At 39.6% G+C, this 16,152-nt stretch overlaps 1 protein-coding gene across 3 annotated transcripts in view; it reads right to left on the bottom strand.

Annotated features, from left to right (window-relative positions):
• The window catches only part of ZMYM4 (zinc finger MYM-type containing 4), a 127,626-nt gene that overhangs the window by 78,675 nt on the left and 32,799 nt on the right, over window positions 1-16,152 (bottom strand). For all 3 annotated transcript variants that reach the window (XM_089686332.1, XM_089686331.1, XM_089686333.1), the window contains exons 3-6: window positions 16,091-16,152; window positions 12,225-12,395; window positions 9,927-10,005; window positions 9,425-9,719 (exon numbers count right to left, since the gene is read on the bottom strand). In XM_089686332.1, the coding sequence (XP_089542458.1) occupies window positions 9,425-9,719; window positions 9,927-10,005; window positions 12,225-12,395; window positions 16,091-16,152 (607 nt within the window). The remainder of the gene's footprint in view (window positions 1-9,424; window positions 9,720-9,926; window positions 10,006-12,224; window positions 12,396-16,090) is intronic.

Here is a 16,152-nt window from a genome sequence, read left to right as displayed (position 1 = left end):
TTTATGTCCTTTTTTCCCCCCAGCTTTTTTTCGGTGATATTTGATCCCCTGTGCAGTTTTTAGCTTTTATTTTTTGCGCTATAAACAAAAAAAGACCGACAATTTTTTTTGGGAAAAAAAAATATATAAGTATTACTAAATCAAGGACCCTGTATTCACTATATATGGTCTCCAACCGTACACAGAACATAAAAATGCAATTATTTTAGTAAATATAAACTGCTAAATTCTTTTCTCATCAGTAGTTAGAGCAGTCTTGTGACTTCTATCAGTATACAGCAAAGCCCTGGTTAAAGCTTGTAGGAGTTCTCTAGGAGGATGCAGAACTTGCTGATCACATATACACTCTCCCAAGAAAAAACCTCTCTAGCAATACACACCAAATGGAGCATGCGCAGTGTCTCCACACAAGGAGATAAGAGGGGGGCACTGGAAGGGGAGGATCAGAGAAGTCAAGATCAAACATCCTTTTTACACAATGCAGAGGATTAACCCCTTAGGTTCCACAGTGAGTATAACAAGCATGCTTTTTGCATATACAGACTGATGTTACAGTTGTGGGTTTAGTAACACTTTAATTGGAACAGCTGAACAAAGTGGTTGTGGTCGTCTGCGACAGATGCAGCCACTTAGCCTGTAAAAAGCAATAGCAGGCTGACAGGAGTTGCTGCTGTTCACACATTCGGTGGTTAGAGACAGATGCCCACAACAACCTGTCAGCCTAGGTGCAGCAATACACTGTCTTGTGAAACTGCCTGTGTCTATTTGTCCTCAGGAAAATAATTTTCTTTTCTTCTTGTACCAGCTGTAAAATCCTATTTTCCACTGATGAACATTGCTTTATTAAGCAACCCAGGATTATACTACCATGTACAGGAGAAATGGACACTAGGCACATTAAAACTGGGGGAAAGCCCCAAGGGCAGGGGTACGTAATTAAAATTCAAGGAGGTCCAGTCACTAAAATTTTCTTCTGGCCGAGGTCCGAATAGGATGTGCCCATCAGTGTGCCCCCTTACATTAGGTGTCGCTATCAGAGTGCAACTTTACATCATGTATTCCCATCACATCAAGTGTTCCCATCAGAATGCCCCTTTACATCAGGTATCCTGGTCCGAGTGCCCCCTTACACTCAAAGTACCCATTTTCATCATATTTCCCCATCAGAGTGCCCCTTTCTATCGTATTCCCCATCAGAGTGCCCTTTCCACAGTATGTGCCCATTTGTGCCCCCTTCACATAAAATGTGCCCATCAGAGTGCCCCTTAACATAAAATGTGCTCATCAGAGTTCTATGCGGAGTAATAATCACTAAATTAGTGAATGCAAAATGATTTTGATCGCGATTCCAAAAATACATAAAAATCCATCTCAGCCACCAGCGCATCCGATAGTGTCGGCAGTAGAAGGCCCATTAGAAACTGTTAGTAAATTTATAGATAATATTATAAAGTATTTAGTAACTGGATTAAAATCATACGTTAAAGATACAAGGGATGTCTTATCCAAAATTGAAGATATTAAAGTCCCTGATGGGGCATTATTAGTTGGTATAGATGTTGAGTCCTTATATACCTCAATTCCCCATAAGTGGGGATTGAGGGCAGTAGCTTACTTTTTAGAGGCACAATTTCCAGAAATGGGAGCTCAGAATGAACTGATCCTTGATCTTCTAGAAATTTTACAAACGCATAATTGTTTTCAATTTTTGGGTACATTTTATCAACAAATCTGTGGCACGTCAATGGGAGCCCCTTGGGCCCCAGCTTATGCCTGTCTCCACTTTGGACTATGGGAGAATGATCTAGTATATACAGCATCCATGTTTAAAAAAACATGTTGTAAAGTGGCTAAGATATATTGATGATATTTTAGTGGTTTGGGATAGAGAGATCGAACAATTAAAAAGCTTTCTGGTAGATCTGAATTTAAATGATAGAAATATAAAATTAACATATATCTTTGATGATGAGGAAATCTCGTTTTTGGATTTATCCATCTCAATCCATGGGAATATCTTGGCAACAAAGATAGGTCAATTTTTGAGGATTAAAAGAAACTGTACAGATGAAATGCAATATAAAACGGAAGCAATAAAACATTATCAAAGGTTTAGAGAAAGGGGCTACTCTCATAGAACTTTGAGAAGAGCAAAACGTAAGGCCTCATGTAAAACTAGAAAGGATTTGATTACCAATGTTAATTTGGAAAAAATTGATGATAAACCACAAAATGAACCAGTGAGGTTCATAACTAAATTTTGACAAGAATGGAATGAGGTTAAAAAACGTTTTTAATTCTCATTGGCATTTATTAACTATGAATCCAGGGATAGCACAAATTGTAGGGGATAAACCACAGATGGTTGTGAAAAGAACTTCCAATTTGAATGATATTCTGGTTCAATCAGAGTTCAAAAAGGTTCCTAGAGAAAATTGGCTAACTAAAATGAATAAAGTTACAGGAATGTATCCATGTGGCCACTGTCAGATGTACATAAAACTAATCAATTTCACAATATAGATTAATCCCAAACCTTCAAAGTTCAACATTTTATAAATTGCTCTAGCAGTAAAGTGGTATATATGATAGAATGTCCATGTAAAAAATTGTACATAGGAAAAACCAAAAGATCATAAACTGATGGTGAAATATTCAAAAGGAAAATTCCTTTTACTTTTAGACCAAGGAGAGGAGACTTTGATAAAATACTTTTACAAAAAGAAAAGTTTTGGATATACACATTAGGTACTTTATTACCACATGGATTAAATACTGAACTAAATTTTAAAGTATTTTTGAATTAAATCCTTAGTTATTTCAATTTCAATCTGGATTAAATAAACTAAAGAATCTCTGGAAAATTGTTATAATAAATATAGTTTAATGAACCTATATATTTATCTGATGCTATTGAACAAATAAAAACACTATCTGAAATTTGTTTACATTTTTTTGGCCATTTTTTCTGATGTTCTTGATCAATCATATGTATTTTTACTTCATTTTGGACTGAATGTAGTGATGACATTTCAACACAAGAGGGCGACATAGTAACGAAAGGATGCAATTAATGCACTATAAAAGGCAATGGATGAGTTGTCTCCTCCCAGTTCTGACGAAGTCTGCAATGATTGGCGGACGAAACGCGTCAACGTAGTGACATCATCACGCTCTACATTCTTCCATGCTGTGGTGTCCATGAGGGGAAAGAAGTAACGTGTCTCCATCTTGGTATAAACATGAGGCAAGGCGGAAAACCACTAAGTTATTACTCCCAGGAGTTTTTTGCATATCTAAAGTGGCTTAGTTCACTTCCACCGGTGGCAAGTACCTCTGAATAGAGCCAAGTCAGATTCTGCTAATATTTTTGATACGGGATTGTTATATCTCATGCCGCAACTGGGTATTCTAGTGCTCTCATTGAGAGAAATTTGAGGGCCTTTATAGGTGAATTGAGTATCATCTTATTAGTATTTTAACGCTATACGGGACAATTGTCCCTTGTATTCCTAAAGGAACTGCACTTGCTGTCATACTAAGAGGACTTTTTGGAACCCATTTTTGGGCACATTAGAAAAAAAGCAATTTTTGGATTTAAAGGAGATCGCATCTCTTGGTTAACTGCAGAATGCATACTTATGCAAATGTATTCATCAGTGTGAATATTTTGGTTTCCAATATGGTAATTATACATTTTTTTCATTCACTACATTGATGTTTTTCACAATCATATAATTAACAAATTTTGTTTATTCTAGAAGCCAAATCACTAATTTTTTGAACATTGGCCCACTGGTCATAGCCACATTATGTGAAACTACAGCTAATCACTCTAATGATGTTGAACATCTACAAAGAAGGTAACAAGATGCAATTTTGACAGTTTATTGATTTCTATTCAAGCAATTATTGTAGCAGGTCAATGACAGTGATATAGCCTATTCTAGATCTTCATGTATTCATTATTTATTCATCTATTTAATTTCCAGGAAGTTTATTATGCAAACTTTGATTACCCAATTTGAGGAACTGATAAGGACACTAACTTTGACATTAAGAAGTTGTAATCATACCTGGATTCTTTATTTGAACTCTCCTATTGATGAATACAGAAGTCTTTGCTTTTCTTATCTGGTTTACTAGATACACATGCAGCTAAGTGGAAAACGCAGAACTTTTTTTGTTTTTTATTTTTATGATTGCACACTGTTCACCATGATTAAATGTCAACCTTTTTCATGATCTATGTGATCTAAATAAATAAAAATATTTAGCATTCACTAATTTAGTCATTATTACTCCACATAGGATTTATAATAAACCACTTTTTGGCAAGTCTGCACTAGTCAGCTGCTAATTTCTTTTCATATGCTATTTGGTTTAAAATCCACACCTTATATATGAAGTGAGACGGGGATTATATATGATCAGGTGATTGCACCTATCTATGATGGCAACTTTCTTTTCTTATATTAAGCTCATCCTAGATTGTAAGCTCGAAACAGCAGGGCCCTTGACCCCTCGTGTTTTGTTTGGTTACTGTATTGTCTCATGTTCTGTCCCCCACTATAAAGTACAGCGCTGAGCAAACCTTTTAGCGCCATATAAATACTGTATAATAATCAGAGTTCCCCTTAACATAAAATGTGCCCATCAGAGTGCCCCTTAACATAAAATGTGCTCGTCATAGTGTCCCTTAACATAAAATGTGCCAGTCAACATAAAATGTTTTTACTTAAAAGGGACCCATGCTCTAGTATGTTCCTGGGAACTGCTCCTTTCATATATTCATACAGTTACTATTGGAAGATTCAATTTGGTCTATGTATGAGGGAGGCCTTGTTCAATCAAATCCTTCGTGGGACGGCACCCTTATTCCTTTGGGTGCTAGAGGGGGGGTGAAGATATTACCATACATATCGAAGGGACTGCTCCTTCACTTGTCTATATCATTGCCATTTGAAGACTAACACTGTTCATGTATGAGGGAGGTCTTGTCCATTCTAATCCTCCCTGGGACGGCACCCTTATCCCCTTTGGGTGCTAGAGGGGGGTGAAGATGTGCAGCAACCTATACCACATTATACTCAAGTTTAACCTGTTTCCTCCTCTGGACTACAATCAGTCACTGGCTTCAATTTGGGCTCTGCAATAATTTATTACAAGACGCTCGGAGTCATCCATTTAATACATGAGAGAGGTTGACATAGCATCTCATTTACCATGCATGTCACTTTTGAAAGGCACGTTACTACAATTCATGAACTGACTCTCATAATGGGGGACTCCACTGGTTCTACCCTGCAATATGGAGCTGATAGAGTTTGGAATGATACATATATCAATGTTTGGTTCACTATGTTCCCCAATTATAGGGGTTTAGTATGGGATCTGTGTACTGTGGTGCTTTATTGTTTTTTTTTATGTTTTTAAAGATGTTTTTTCATTAAAGTCGTTCATTGAATAACCTTTTTACCATCAGCCTGTGTATCTATGTCAGTACACTATGAAGTATTTACATATGTATAAAAAAACCCCATGAGTCCTGGTTGAATCCATAACCAATTTCTTTAGTTTAATATAGGTGTTTGAGTAGGGATTATGGTCAAATCGGCCGTTCTTTTTGCAGATTTTCAAAGAAGAAGGAGGAAGAGGAAGGAAGAAGGAGGGAGGAAGGAAGAAGGAGGGAGGAAGGAGGAAGGAGGGAGGGAGGAAGGAGGAAGGAGGGAGGGAGGAAGGAGGAAGGAGGGAGGGAGGAGGAGAAATAGATTTTGCAGGAGGAGAAGAAGAAGAAATAGATTTTGGAGAAAAAGTTGCAACATTGTATCTATTTGTATCCATTTCGGATACAGATGTTTCTATCCAAGTACAAATAGATACAATGTTGTTTCTTCTTCTTATGCATAATCTATTTCTTCTGCCAAATATAATAGCAGGGCTCTATGCAGGGACACCGTTATTATATTAATTGCTGGCTGTAGGCGGGAAGAAAACCAGCCGACTTTTTTTTTACAATGGTAGTAACGTCGGCCGACTGAACGACCGATTTTATGATTTTCTAAGAAAAAAAAAAAAAAAAAGCCGGTTTTCTCCAAGTCTATGGCCTGCTTTAGGCCTTTTCTTCTGGGAGATTTTGATTCTCAACTGCCACAAGTCATCTCAGATTCCATCGCATCACTTGGATCTTCTGGATACTCTTTCAGCCAAAGTTTTCCCAGCCCAGGAGAAGATGACAAAAGTGTCATCTGTATGCGAGTTCAGTGGTTCAATGTCTCTACATTCAAAACGATTCTATTTGCTCAATGTTACTATAGGAGCTTACAGCTTAACATCGTTACCATTTAGAAAGTCTCCTATGTCCCTGGACAAGTTGATTTGTTTACATCCTCAAACAATATAGCAGATGTGTTGGCAGCTGACATCGCCGATGCGGACAACAGGCAGATTTTTTTTTTCTCCATCTGTGCTGTAAATTCGTCAAATGATAGTCTGTTTAGAGTTGTTGGTCATAGGAAAAAATCATCGCTCCTGATCAAAATTCTAAAGTTTTGCACAATACGATTGCCTTTGTTTCATTGGTTTCACTTTCTGGGTGGTCATCTAATCTAATGTGATCAAACAAAGCCATGGACACTTTCACCCAGTTCTTGCCCAGGCCAATTTTCAGATTTTAAGAGCTGAATTACAATTACTCAGTACACTGTACCCAAATTAAATTTTTATCATTTTGTTAGGACAGATAGAGATTACTTTTGGTGGTATTTAATCACAACCAGGGTTTTTTTTATGTTTTGCTATAAAAATTTAAAAAAATACTGAAAAATTTGGGGGAAAAAAAAAAAACATAAAACCAGTTTTTTGTTTTTTTTATTTGATTAGAGTCAATTTTTCCTGTAGGTGGTAGAAATACTCTCATTTTACCCATTTCCTGACTAAATCTGTATCTTCTAGAAAATTATTTTAGGATAAGGAATAAACTCCATTTCTTGGAGTACAATACAGGACACTGAGCCCTGCGCCTTCTGTTAGTATGACTTCCCTATAGGCAGTAAGCTTCTCTCAGTAGAAAGAAGGGGTCATTACCCAAGGACACCAGCAGGCAAAGAAGGCTAACTTGGAGTGGGAGGGTGTCTTAGAAGTTTTTTTTTTTTTTGCCACTCTCCAATTACCTAAAGCTTGCTGCATGTAATTAATGCTAAATACTAAAGATCCTGTGTCACATACAGCACAGTACAGGATCTTTAGATTTTACCATGGGATGTCCAAAAGCAGTCTAGTTGAGGACTGGGAAACAGGCCAATGTAACAAACAAGTCAGGAAGGCTTCAATTGTACTGAGCAGCCTGTAGCACATTATGTATGAAAATGTAAAGAAAGGCTTCCATGTTCAATGGTAAATCTTGGAGGAGTTGGATTTTCTTGCTTTGGATAAGGTGTGGGACTTTCAATAGTTATGTCATTTAAGCCAGTGACAGAGAGGCAAGATAGAACAGGGGCTAGAAGGTCTGGTTCGTTTGGAAGAGGCCAAGGCTTGTCTACCAGAAGACTATTGTGTATCTATGTACGAGGTTCTTCTGGAAGAATCACTGGAACTCTTTCCTCCTCTATCTTACGCAGCAGTCAAGGGGTGCTTTTCAACAGAGAGAAAACATAAATCTGCTTCATTCAAGTCTAAAGAATCACTGCAAAGGCCAGAAGACCTTAGGTCTTGGCTACAAACTTGCTTGGCTTGCTCTTCATTGACAATAGCTCTTCTTGCAGTATTTTCAATAATCAGTGCAGAAAGCAGACAGATCTTGATAGATGTGTCAAAGAATCTGAATAGTTTAAAAGGGTTCTTCAGAGAAATTAGGTCACCTAAGGACAATACCGAAAAACCTGGAGTCTCACTAAATGGGCAGGGTTATGTGCTGCGCTCTCTGGGCAGCCATAGCACGTTTAACAGTATCCAATCATCTAAAGGTAGCTGCATTTAACCCATGGTGAACGAATAAAGTATTCCTTAAATGAGTCCACAACATCTCATGCACAGAGCCAGCATTTGAACAAACATCATTCCCATGAGAGATAGATGCTTAGATGTTTCCAAGAAACATCACAACTGAACCACACTGCTTCAGACAATTGATTCAAAAGATGAAAAATACAAGAACATTGCCTTGCGTTGCATAGGTCCCTCCTAAAGGATATGATCCATTGCGAGTTGGTTTGACAATTCAGACTTCCAAAAAAAAAAAAAAAAAAAAAAAAAAAAGGGGGTTTGGAGTAGCACAGTTAACTGAAACCAAGACTTAAACAGAGATTCCAACTGTCTGTCAGTGAAGTCCTTAAAGACAGTGATATCCTCAACTTCAGGGGGGTATGCCTGTTAAGGTATATAAACAGAGGAATCCACAACACGTAGAGACCATTTCTCTGCCAAGGTCCTTTCAAAAGGAAAAAGCTGTTCCACACTATCAGAGTGAAGCCAAGAAGGCTGTGTCCATTCAAGTCAAAAAGGTTTAAAGCGGGGGTCTGCAACCCGTCGATCACAGTCTGTCGACCACAGGCAGGAGACAGGTATACTGCAAACAGGTCCCTCTTCCTCCCCCACCCCACTGCTGCTGATATCCTCAGTGCACAGCGGAAGACAGCAGAGCTCAGGACGGAGGACAGGAGGAGGAGCTGGTCAAATTAACCCGCAGGTGATTGGTTGCTAAGTCAGTCTTAGCAACCAATCACCTGCAGGTTAATATGAAAATTTAATTTGTCCAGCTCCTTCTCCCGCCCTTTGTCCTGAGCTGTGTTTCCGTGATCGCTGCACGAGTTGCCATGCTTAGCTGCAGGAGTTGCTTTCGAATGAGGCTGCCTCCCGCAACTAATCACAGGAACCCTAATTTGGGGTTCTAGCATCTAAATCGGAGAGCAAGTGCATACGCAGGTGTGAATGCACCTTTTGCTACTGAGATCTGAGCCCAGAGTCAAATTTTAATTCTTCTGTAAAACTATAATTTTTAGAAAAAAAACAAAAACAAAATAGGGTGGGGATCAGCTGAGGTGCAGGCTGGTGTCCTGTACCATTTTTTTTCCACCCGATTCTCGACATTCCCCTTTTCCCCTAAATTGTTTGCTACCTCTCTCCTTTTCCATCCTCTTTCTCTTTCTATTAGATCCTGGATTCCATTGTCTACTTGGCTCCTCTTTATCATAGTTGGTTATGAATTCTCAGAATCTCAACTTTTTTTCTTTTAAGCTACAAAACTATTCCAGCACCTACATGAACTATACTGAGAGAGAGCAGATAAGTATAAACAACGTTCCCTCTTGGTTGGTACACATAATTTGATTCTCATTACAAATGTTTGGCATGGAACAGATTGGAATGTTTAAAAATGCTTGATTTTTCTCTTATCTGTACCTTAAAAAAATTAAATACAACTTACTTTGAGCAGCTGGAACATGTCTTCCTGGTGGTAGCAGGCATGGGTGGTCGGGCGGGGGGCACATTGTAGCCAGTAAGGCAGAGAGTGGAACAGAAAAGTTGTGTAGATCCCTTACGTTGGTATGCTGTCTGTCCTTTTTGAAGAACCTTTTTGCAGCCTGAACAGGAGACCCTGACAGAGGTTGTGGGGACTGCAGGGACTGCGGGGACTGCAGGGACCGCAGGAACTGCAGGAAGAGACTTATTCAAACCTGGAGAGCTTAGTGGAGTCTGTATTCCACTTGAAAGCTGAGGGGCTTTAAAGAGTAAAAAAAAAAAAAGAAAAAAAAAAAAGTTAACTAAGCCAAAATACACTGAGGTGAACACACAGTACAGTAGAGCAGTATATGTCACAGGACAACTAATTTGACTTCTATTAGAGAACTAGCTTTAGAGGAAAAAAATTGTACATCTCTTATTACGCCACAAAAAAAAAAAACAAAAAACAAAAAAAAACAACTCACCTAGGGGGCTGCCACTGACTGAAAACACTGCACTGATTTTCAGTTCCCCATCAGAAACTTTGGGTTGCTGGGAATATTCCTGTGGAGAATAAAGGCAAAAAATAAGATATAGGTTTTTCTACTTTAACTTTCATTTCACCTTATCCCTTTACAATCCTTATTACAATATCAATACAGCTTTATATTCTATTACTCAATGTAAGTGAACCAATGTACCTATCTCCAGGAAAGAAATTAGTTTAACCACTTGTCTACCGGGCACCTTCACCCCCTTCCTGCCCAGGCCAATTTTCAGCTTTCAGCGCTGTCGCACTTTGGATGACAATTGCGTGCTCATGCAACACTGCATCCATATGAAATTTTTATAATTTTTTTGAGACAGATAGAGCTTTCTTTTGGTGGTATTTAATCACCACTGGGTTTTTTATTTTTTGCTAAACAAACCAAAAACAACTGAAAAGTTTTGGGAAAAAAAGTTTTTTTTACTTAGTTTCGGTTATAAAATTTTGTATACTAGTAATTTTTTTCCTTCACTGATGTGCGCTAATGAGGCTGCAGTGATGGGCACTGATAGTTTGCACTGATGAGGAGGCACTGAAAGGCAGTACTCATTTATGGCACTGATAGGCAGCAGTGACGGGCACTGATAGGCGGCACTGATTGGCAGCACTCATAGGTGGCACTGAAAGGCAGCTCAGATGGGCACAGATATGTGGCATTGTTGTGCACTGGTAGGCACGGGCAGGTGGCATTGATGGGCACTGAAAAGTGGCACTGATGGGGTTACACTGATCATCAGGGTACTGATCACCAGTGCTCTGATGATCAATGTAGATGGCCCCTCTGAGGAATGCCACTTACCGGCTCTCCTCTCGAGCTATCAGCGTGACACCTCGTTAGAAGAGGAATGCCGATAACCGGCATTTCCTTATTTACATGTGACCAGTTGTGAATGGACACAGCTGATCACATGACAGAGCCAAAGTCATCGACTCTTTTGACCCAGAGACACCGTGCACCACCGATCATCACGCTGCGCGCCCCCAGGGGCACACACGCACGGTTGGAATTGGAGGACATCATATGTCGTCCTCCAAGAATGAGAGACCCACCACCCATCCGTCATTTCCTTGTATGGCAAGCGGGAAGCGGTTAAAGCAGGGGTCTCCAAAGTTTCTGAGCAAAGAGCCAGTTTACTATCCTAAAATTTCAAAAAGGGCCGGACTGTGGCCAATGAGAGTAGAAAATGCCCTGGTGTGAATGGAAGTAAACAATTCCCCATCATTGGTATCAGCGGGAGGAATAGTGCCCCATCATTGGTATCATCGGGAGGAATAGTGCCCCATCATTGGTATCAGCGGGAGGAATAGTGCCCCATCATTGGTATCAGCGAGAGGAATAGTGCCCAATCACTGGTATCAGAGGAAGGAATAGTGCCCCATCATTGGTATCAGCGGGGGAAATACAGCCCCGTCACTGGTATGAGGAATAGTGCTCCAATATGGGTATCAGTGGGAGGAATATTGCCCCATTGTTGGTATTAAGGGAAGGAATAGTGGCCCATCGTTGGTGCCATTGGGAAGAAGAGTGCCCTGCCATTGGTGTCAGTGGGCGGAATAGTGGCCCACTGTTGGGGTCTTTGATAGGAATTGTGCCTTTTTTGCTGGAATCAGTGACATGAATTATGCCCCATTGTTGATGTCTGTAGGAGGACTAGTGCCCCAAGGCCTGGATAAAAGCAAACAAAGGGCCACATCCGTTCCCCGGGCCGCAGTTTGAAGACCACTGGTTTAAAGACTTACTCTGGCCCAACTTCACCCAAATTATCCCGATGCAACCTTCATGTGGCCAGTGCTGAAGCTGGGGTAGCCTATGCAGTAGTAAGTGTTGTCTTTTTTAAAGTGCGCTCATGCAACTTCCACTCAGGAGAAGCTTTGTAGTTTTTCAATTTATACAAGGTGTTCTCTAACTGACCTAGGGGAGGAGGAGCCAATGATATCACAGAGTAGGCATCTGAATTATTTGTTTGAGCCAAGCTGGTACAGAGTATGTGTTTAAATTAATTTTATTCCTGGAGTTTCTTTAAATATTTTGCAAATGCATACCAATTTCTGCCAGCTAGAAACAAAATCAAACAGAACGAATACCAGAACAGTCAAGACAAGGTAGATTCGTAATAAAAGTGATATGCTCTCATTATTTCGGTGGTGGTTGTATGCAGTTGACAGTGGTAAGGGTACATGTATACATGTAAAACAGGAATAGAAGATTTTAGATATAGGTGCTATATATTTTTACCTCAGAGTTATCTGGCTCCTCTTTGACTTTCTCCACATCGGTGGTAGCAGGTGCCAAGGCCCGTTCATAATCTTCATCCATCGGTTCCTCCTTTATCCTTACCCCTGATGTATATGAATTGCCATGATTTTCACCCATTGGAGATTTGCTGCTATAGTTGTAACTAGATTCCTGCAAAGAGGAATTTAAAAAAAAAAAAAACACATTGCTTAAAAAATTTTTATTAACAAAAATGGCTCGCTGAGATTTAACTTTTTTTAAAATCTGATAAAACAAGCTATAAACTGCAAAAGAAAAAAACAAAAAACAAAAAAAGGGAAATTTTTTTTTTTTTTACTTACCTGTAAATTCCTTCAGTAAGGAGTGAGGGGTGGGCAACAACACAACATAGCAATTAGAACTGCCACAGGCCCACAAAAAAATAGGGGTTAAGGAATCATAAAAATGCTCAGATGACAGCTTGAAGCATCTTGCAGGCGAAGCTCTCAACAGCTGAGGCCTGACCATCCACCTGGTAAAACCTAGAGAACGTGTGAACAGAGGATTGATTGGCCTTGCAAATCTGAGATACAGATGCTTTTTGTTGGAAGGTCCATAAGACACCAACAGGACAAAAGGGAAACCAGTTGTCCAAATAGAAGCTGTGGTTGCCAAGTAGAAAATGAGAGCTCCGAAAAAAAAAAGTAGTGCAGGAAAAATCTTCTTGGCATGTTCTGCAGTAGAACAGCGGAGAGGCAGGGCAATATCCTCATTGTGGTTGAAGAAATAAACCACCTTCCATCTCAATGAAGATATTGGAGGAAGACTCTGTTCTACCTGGCAGCCTCTTACATATTAGGGATTTTGAAGTCAGAGAGGTTTCGTTCAGTGTAGATAATTAGTAGGGCAAACTGGGAATCATAGGGGAAGGCTGTTCCATTAGTACCGAAATTGGGGTTTTATCTTTATCCTTGGAAGGGAAGTTCACCAAAATTTGGTTGACTGTTAATATCTGTTGGTCCTCCTATCAGGAGGTGGTTAGGTGTAATCGGTGGTCCTCAGGCCCCTGGTGAGGTTGGTGACCTACAAATTGCGTTGGGACATATTGTTCTACACCCCCTGACAAGATCCTAATTTGTATTAAGGAGTCAAATTGTATTAAGGAAGGTGGGCTCAAAATGATATGCTGTGAAACACATGTGGAGAGAAATTTTCTGTATAACATGGTTGTATATATGAAAATGTATTTTTATGTGTATTTATGAAAAACATTGTTAGGCGAAGTACACCATAGGTTTCAAGGATTTTACAATGGATGTCTCTTTAAGGAATCCTGCCAACATATACATGTAAGGCTCGTCCGACAAATTTGAACAGCTCGAACATCTAAAGTTTGCAACATCTGCTCTTCAAAATGTTTAGAAAAATTAAAACATAATGTCCTGAATTCAGGTGAAACAAAGAACCCACCTAAAAAGAGGAACTTTACCCATAGTAACTTGATAAAAAAAATTATGTTCTTTAGCAAGAAACAGTATATTTACTAATATAAAATGTATAGCAAAATTGGTGTGCTGTAAATTGCTTCCAGCCTTGTTCCTCTCTCTTCTTGCTGAAGGATGCCATTTTGCTGAAGCCTACAGCCCCTGAGCAAATGTAAATCTTTAGGATGTCAGCAGATCTGCCTCTACATTTTAAACACAGTGCAAAAAAAAAAAAACAGATCAACTGAGCATGTGCAGAGCAGGGTGACAAGTATTATTGGATTTTAAACAGTACAGGGACTTATTTTTAACCCCTTCACACCGAAGGGTAAAACAAATCTTAATGCCTACGGAAAATGTTCCAACTTTGAAATGTGTTAGTGAAACCATACATATCATCACAACTACTTTGTACATCAGGTAAATTATACCTTGTTTTTTTCCAGGAAAAATTGGGCTTTCACTCGGTGTTAAATGGTAATGGATATCTCCTGATGTTTTCATATTAATCAAAGGAAAATAGGCCCAAAATAGTAAAAACAAATATATATTTTTTTAATTTAGCTGTGTGTTTCTTCCACCAACAACCCAAAATAAATTCTCCAGCTCCTGACGATTGAGCGATACCATATATGTGTATGTTATTTGTTGTTTGTACCTGTAGTACAGCCCAGAAACAATAGTGCGCATTATGTTTTTTTTTTTTTGTCCTACCTCAAATACACTGATACCAATTTTAAAGAATTACAAACACAAAACAAATCCTGACCTTTGACCCTGTTCGTGACCAAAACACTAACACAGGTCCTGAACTAGATCAAACCTTGATCTAGGCATTTTTCTATATTTTTTTTATATTTATTTATTTACGCAGAGTTTTTTTTTTCCTCTCTGCAAGGGGAGAGAGATACAATGTGTCTCCTCCATTCAGAGAGAAAAAAAAAAAAACAAGGGCCAGGCTTCAGTAACTGATCACTGCGATAGCCAATCAGAGACTTTCGCAGAGATCATATGACCTGGAATTGGGAATTCCGAGTCACAATCATTAGAACAGGACCCGGGGCTCCCAGTGACACTCTGGTCTTTGTGCTGGGAGTGTGCCGTGCGGCGCTTTCCCTGCACAAGGACAGGTACACAAATATGTGGCCCCACAGGAAAAAGCCCAGTTCCGTGAGGCTGCATATTTGTATGACATCAGCGCCAAGGGGTTAATGTTTAACATAGACCTACCAAAGGGGCCAGCCTGAAGTTATCTAGCAATTTAATTATGTGACTAAAGTTCCACTTTAAGTAAAAAAAAAGACAGAGACCACCTTATCCTGGTGATGAACCAGGAAAATATCTTTGCAGGAGAGTGCAGCCAACTCAGATATCCTGCGAGCCGAAGTAATGAAAAACATAAAGACAAGCTTGTGTGTAAGGAGCGACGAGGGAATCCCTCAGAGAAGCTCAAAAGGAGAGGGCTGCAAAACAGTCAAGACCAAATTATAGACCCAAGGAGACAAAGAGGAGGGCACAGAGGTGGAAAAATCCTTGAGATGTCATGCACAAAGTTTTTTTACCAAGGAATGAGACAACAGGTCTTAGAAAAAGAATGGCCAAGACCGAGATCTGCCCCTTGATGCTATCGGAGTCAGAGATATCTCCACACAAGAATGAAGAAATGCCAAAATGTGCTCCATGACTTATTGTTGGTGATGAAACTCACCAGCCACACACAAGGTGAAATAAACCTTCCGTGCAAGATGGCACATTTTCCTGGAGTTTGACTTTCTTTCCTTGAGGATGGTAGGGAAAGATTGATCCCAACAAGCCACCAGTGCATTCAAAGCAATTGTTAAGAATCCCTTTTCCAGGGCACAAACCTGTCCAGCTTGTAGTTGAATCTGAAGGCTAAGAAATTCACATCCGGTATCCCCCACCACAGATAAATCTCTGGCAACAACTCTAGAAGGGCCCAGTACCCCACCACCGTTCAGCTGATGATGGCAGAGAAAGTCTGCCCACTAGTTTTGCATGCCAGGAAGGAATGTGCATAGTGAGAGGACCACGAAGCTCTGTCCAAGACAAGACCAAGACTGCTTCTTCCTGAGCAGTGGAACATCTGATCTCTCCTTTATGAATGATGTATGTCACTTGTGACATTGTTTGAACCAAATCCTGAGAGGGATACCCCAAAGGTTGGAAAGACCATTGTAGAAGAGCCAGCTGAATAGCCCAAAACTCCAAGATGTTGATCCGCAAATTATGCTCCTCTGATGACCACAAACATCTCTAGACTTTCCAAGTTATCAGTATTGCAAGTGCTGAAATTGTGGTGTGGTGTTTATCCCAGTTTAAAAAAAAAAAAAAAGAAAGAAAAGCGTGCATACATATAGATGTCTGCAGTTAGGCTTGCCTTACCCTAAAATTATTATCTGGGGCTTGTGCTGCCAGCTGTGTTCGTGAAGACTCCTCCATTTGAC

The sequence above is a fragment of the Staurois parvus genome, unplaced genomic scaffold, assembly GCF_062004578.1.
Source record: "Staurois parvus isolate SC_StPar_1 unplaced genomic scaffold, SC_StPar_1.0 ptg000394l, whole genome shotgun sequence".
NCBI classification, from domain to species: domain Eukaryota; kingdom Metazoa; phylum Chordata; class Amphibia; order Anura; family Ranidae; genus Staurois; species Staurois parvus.
This window is presented reverse-complemented; position numbering and strand designations above follow the sequence as displayed.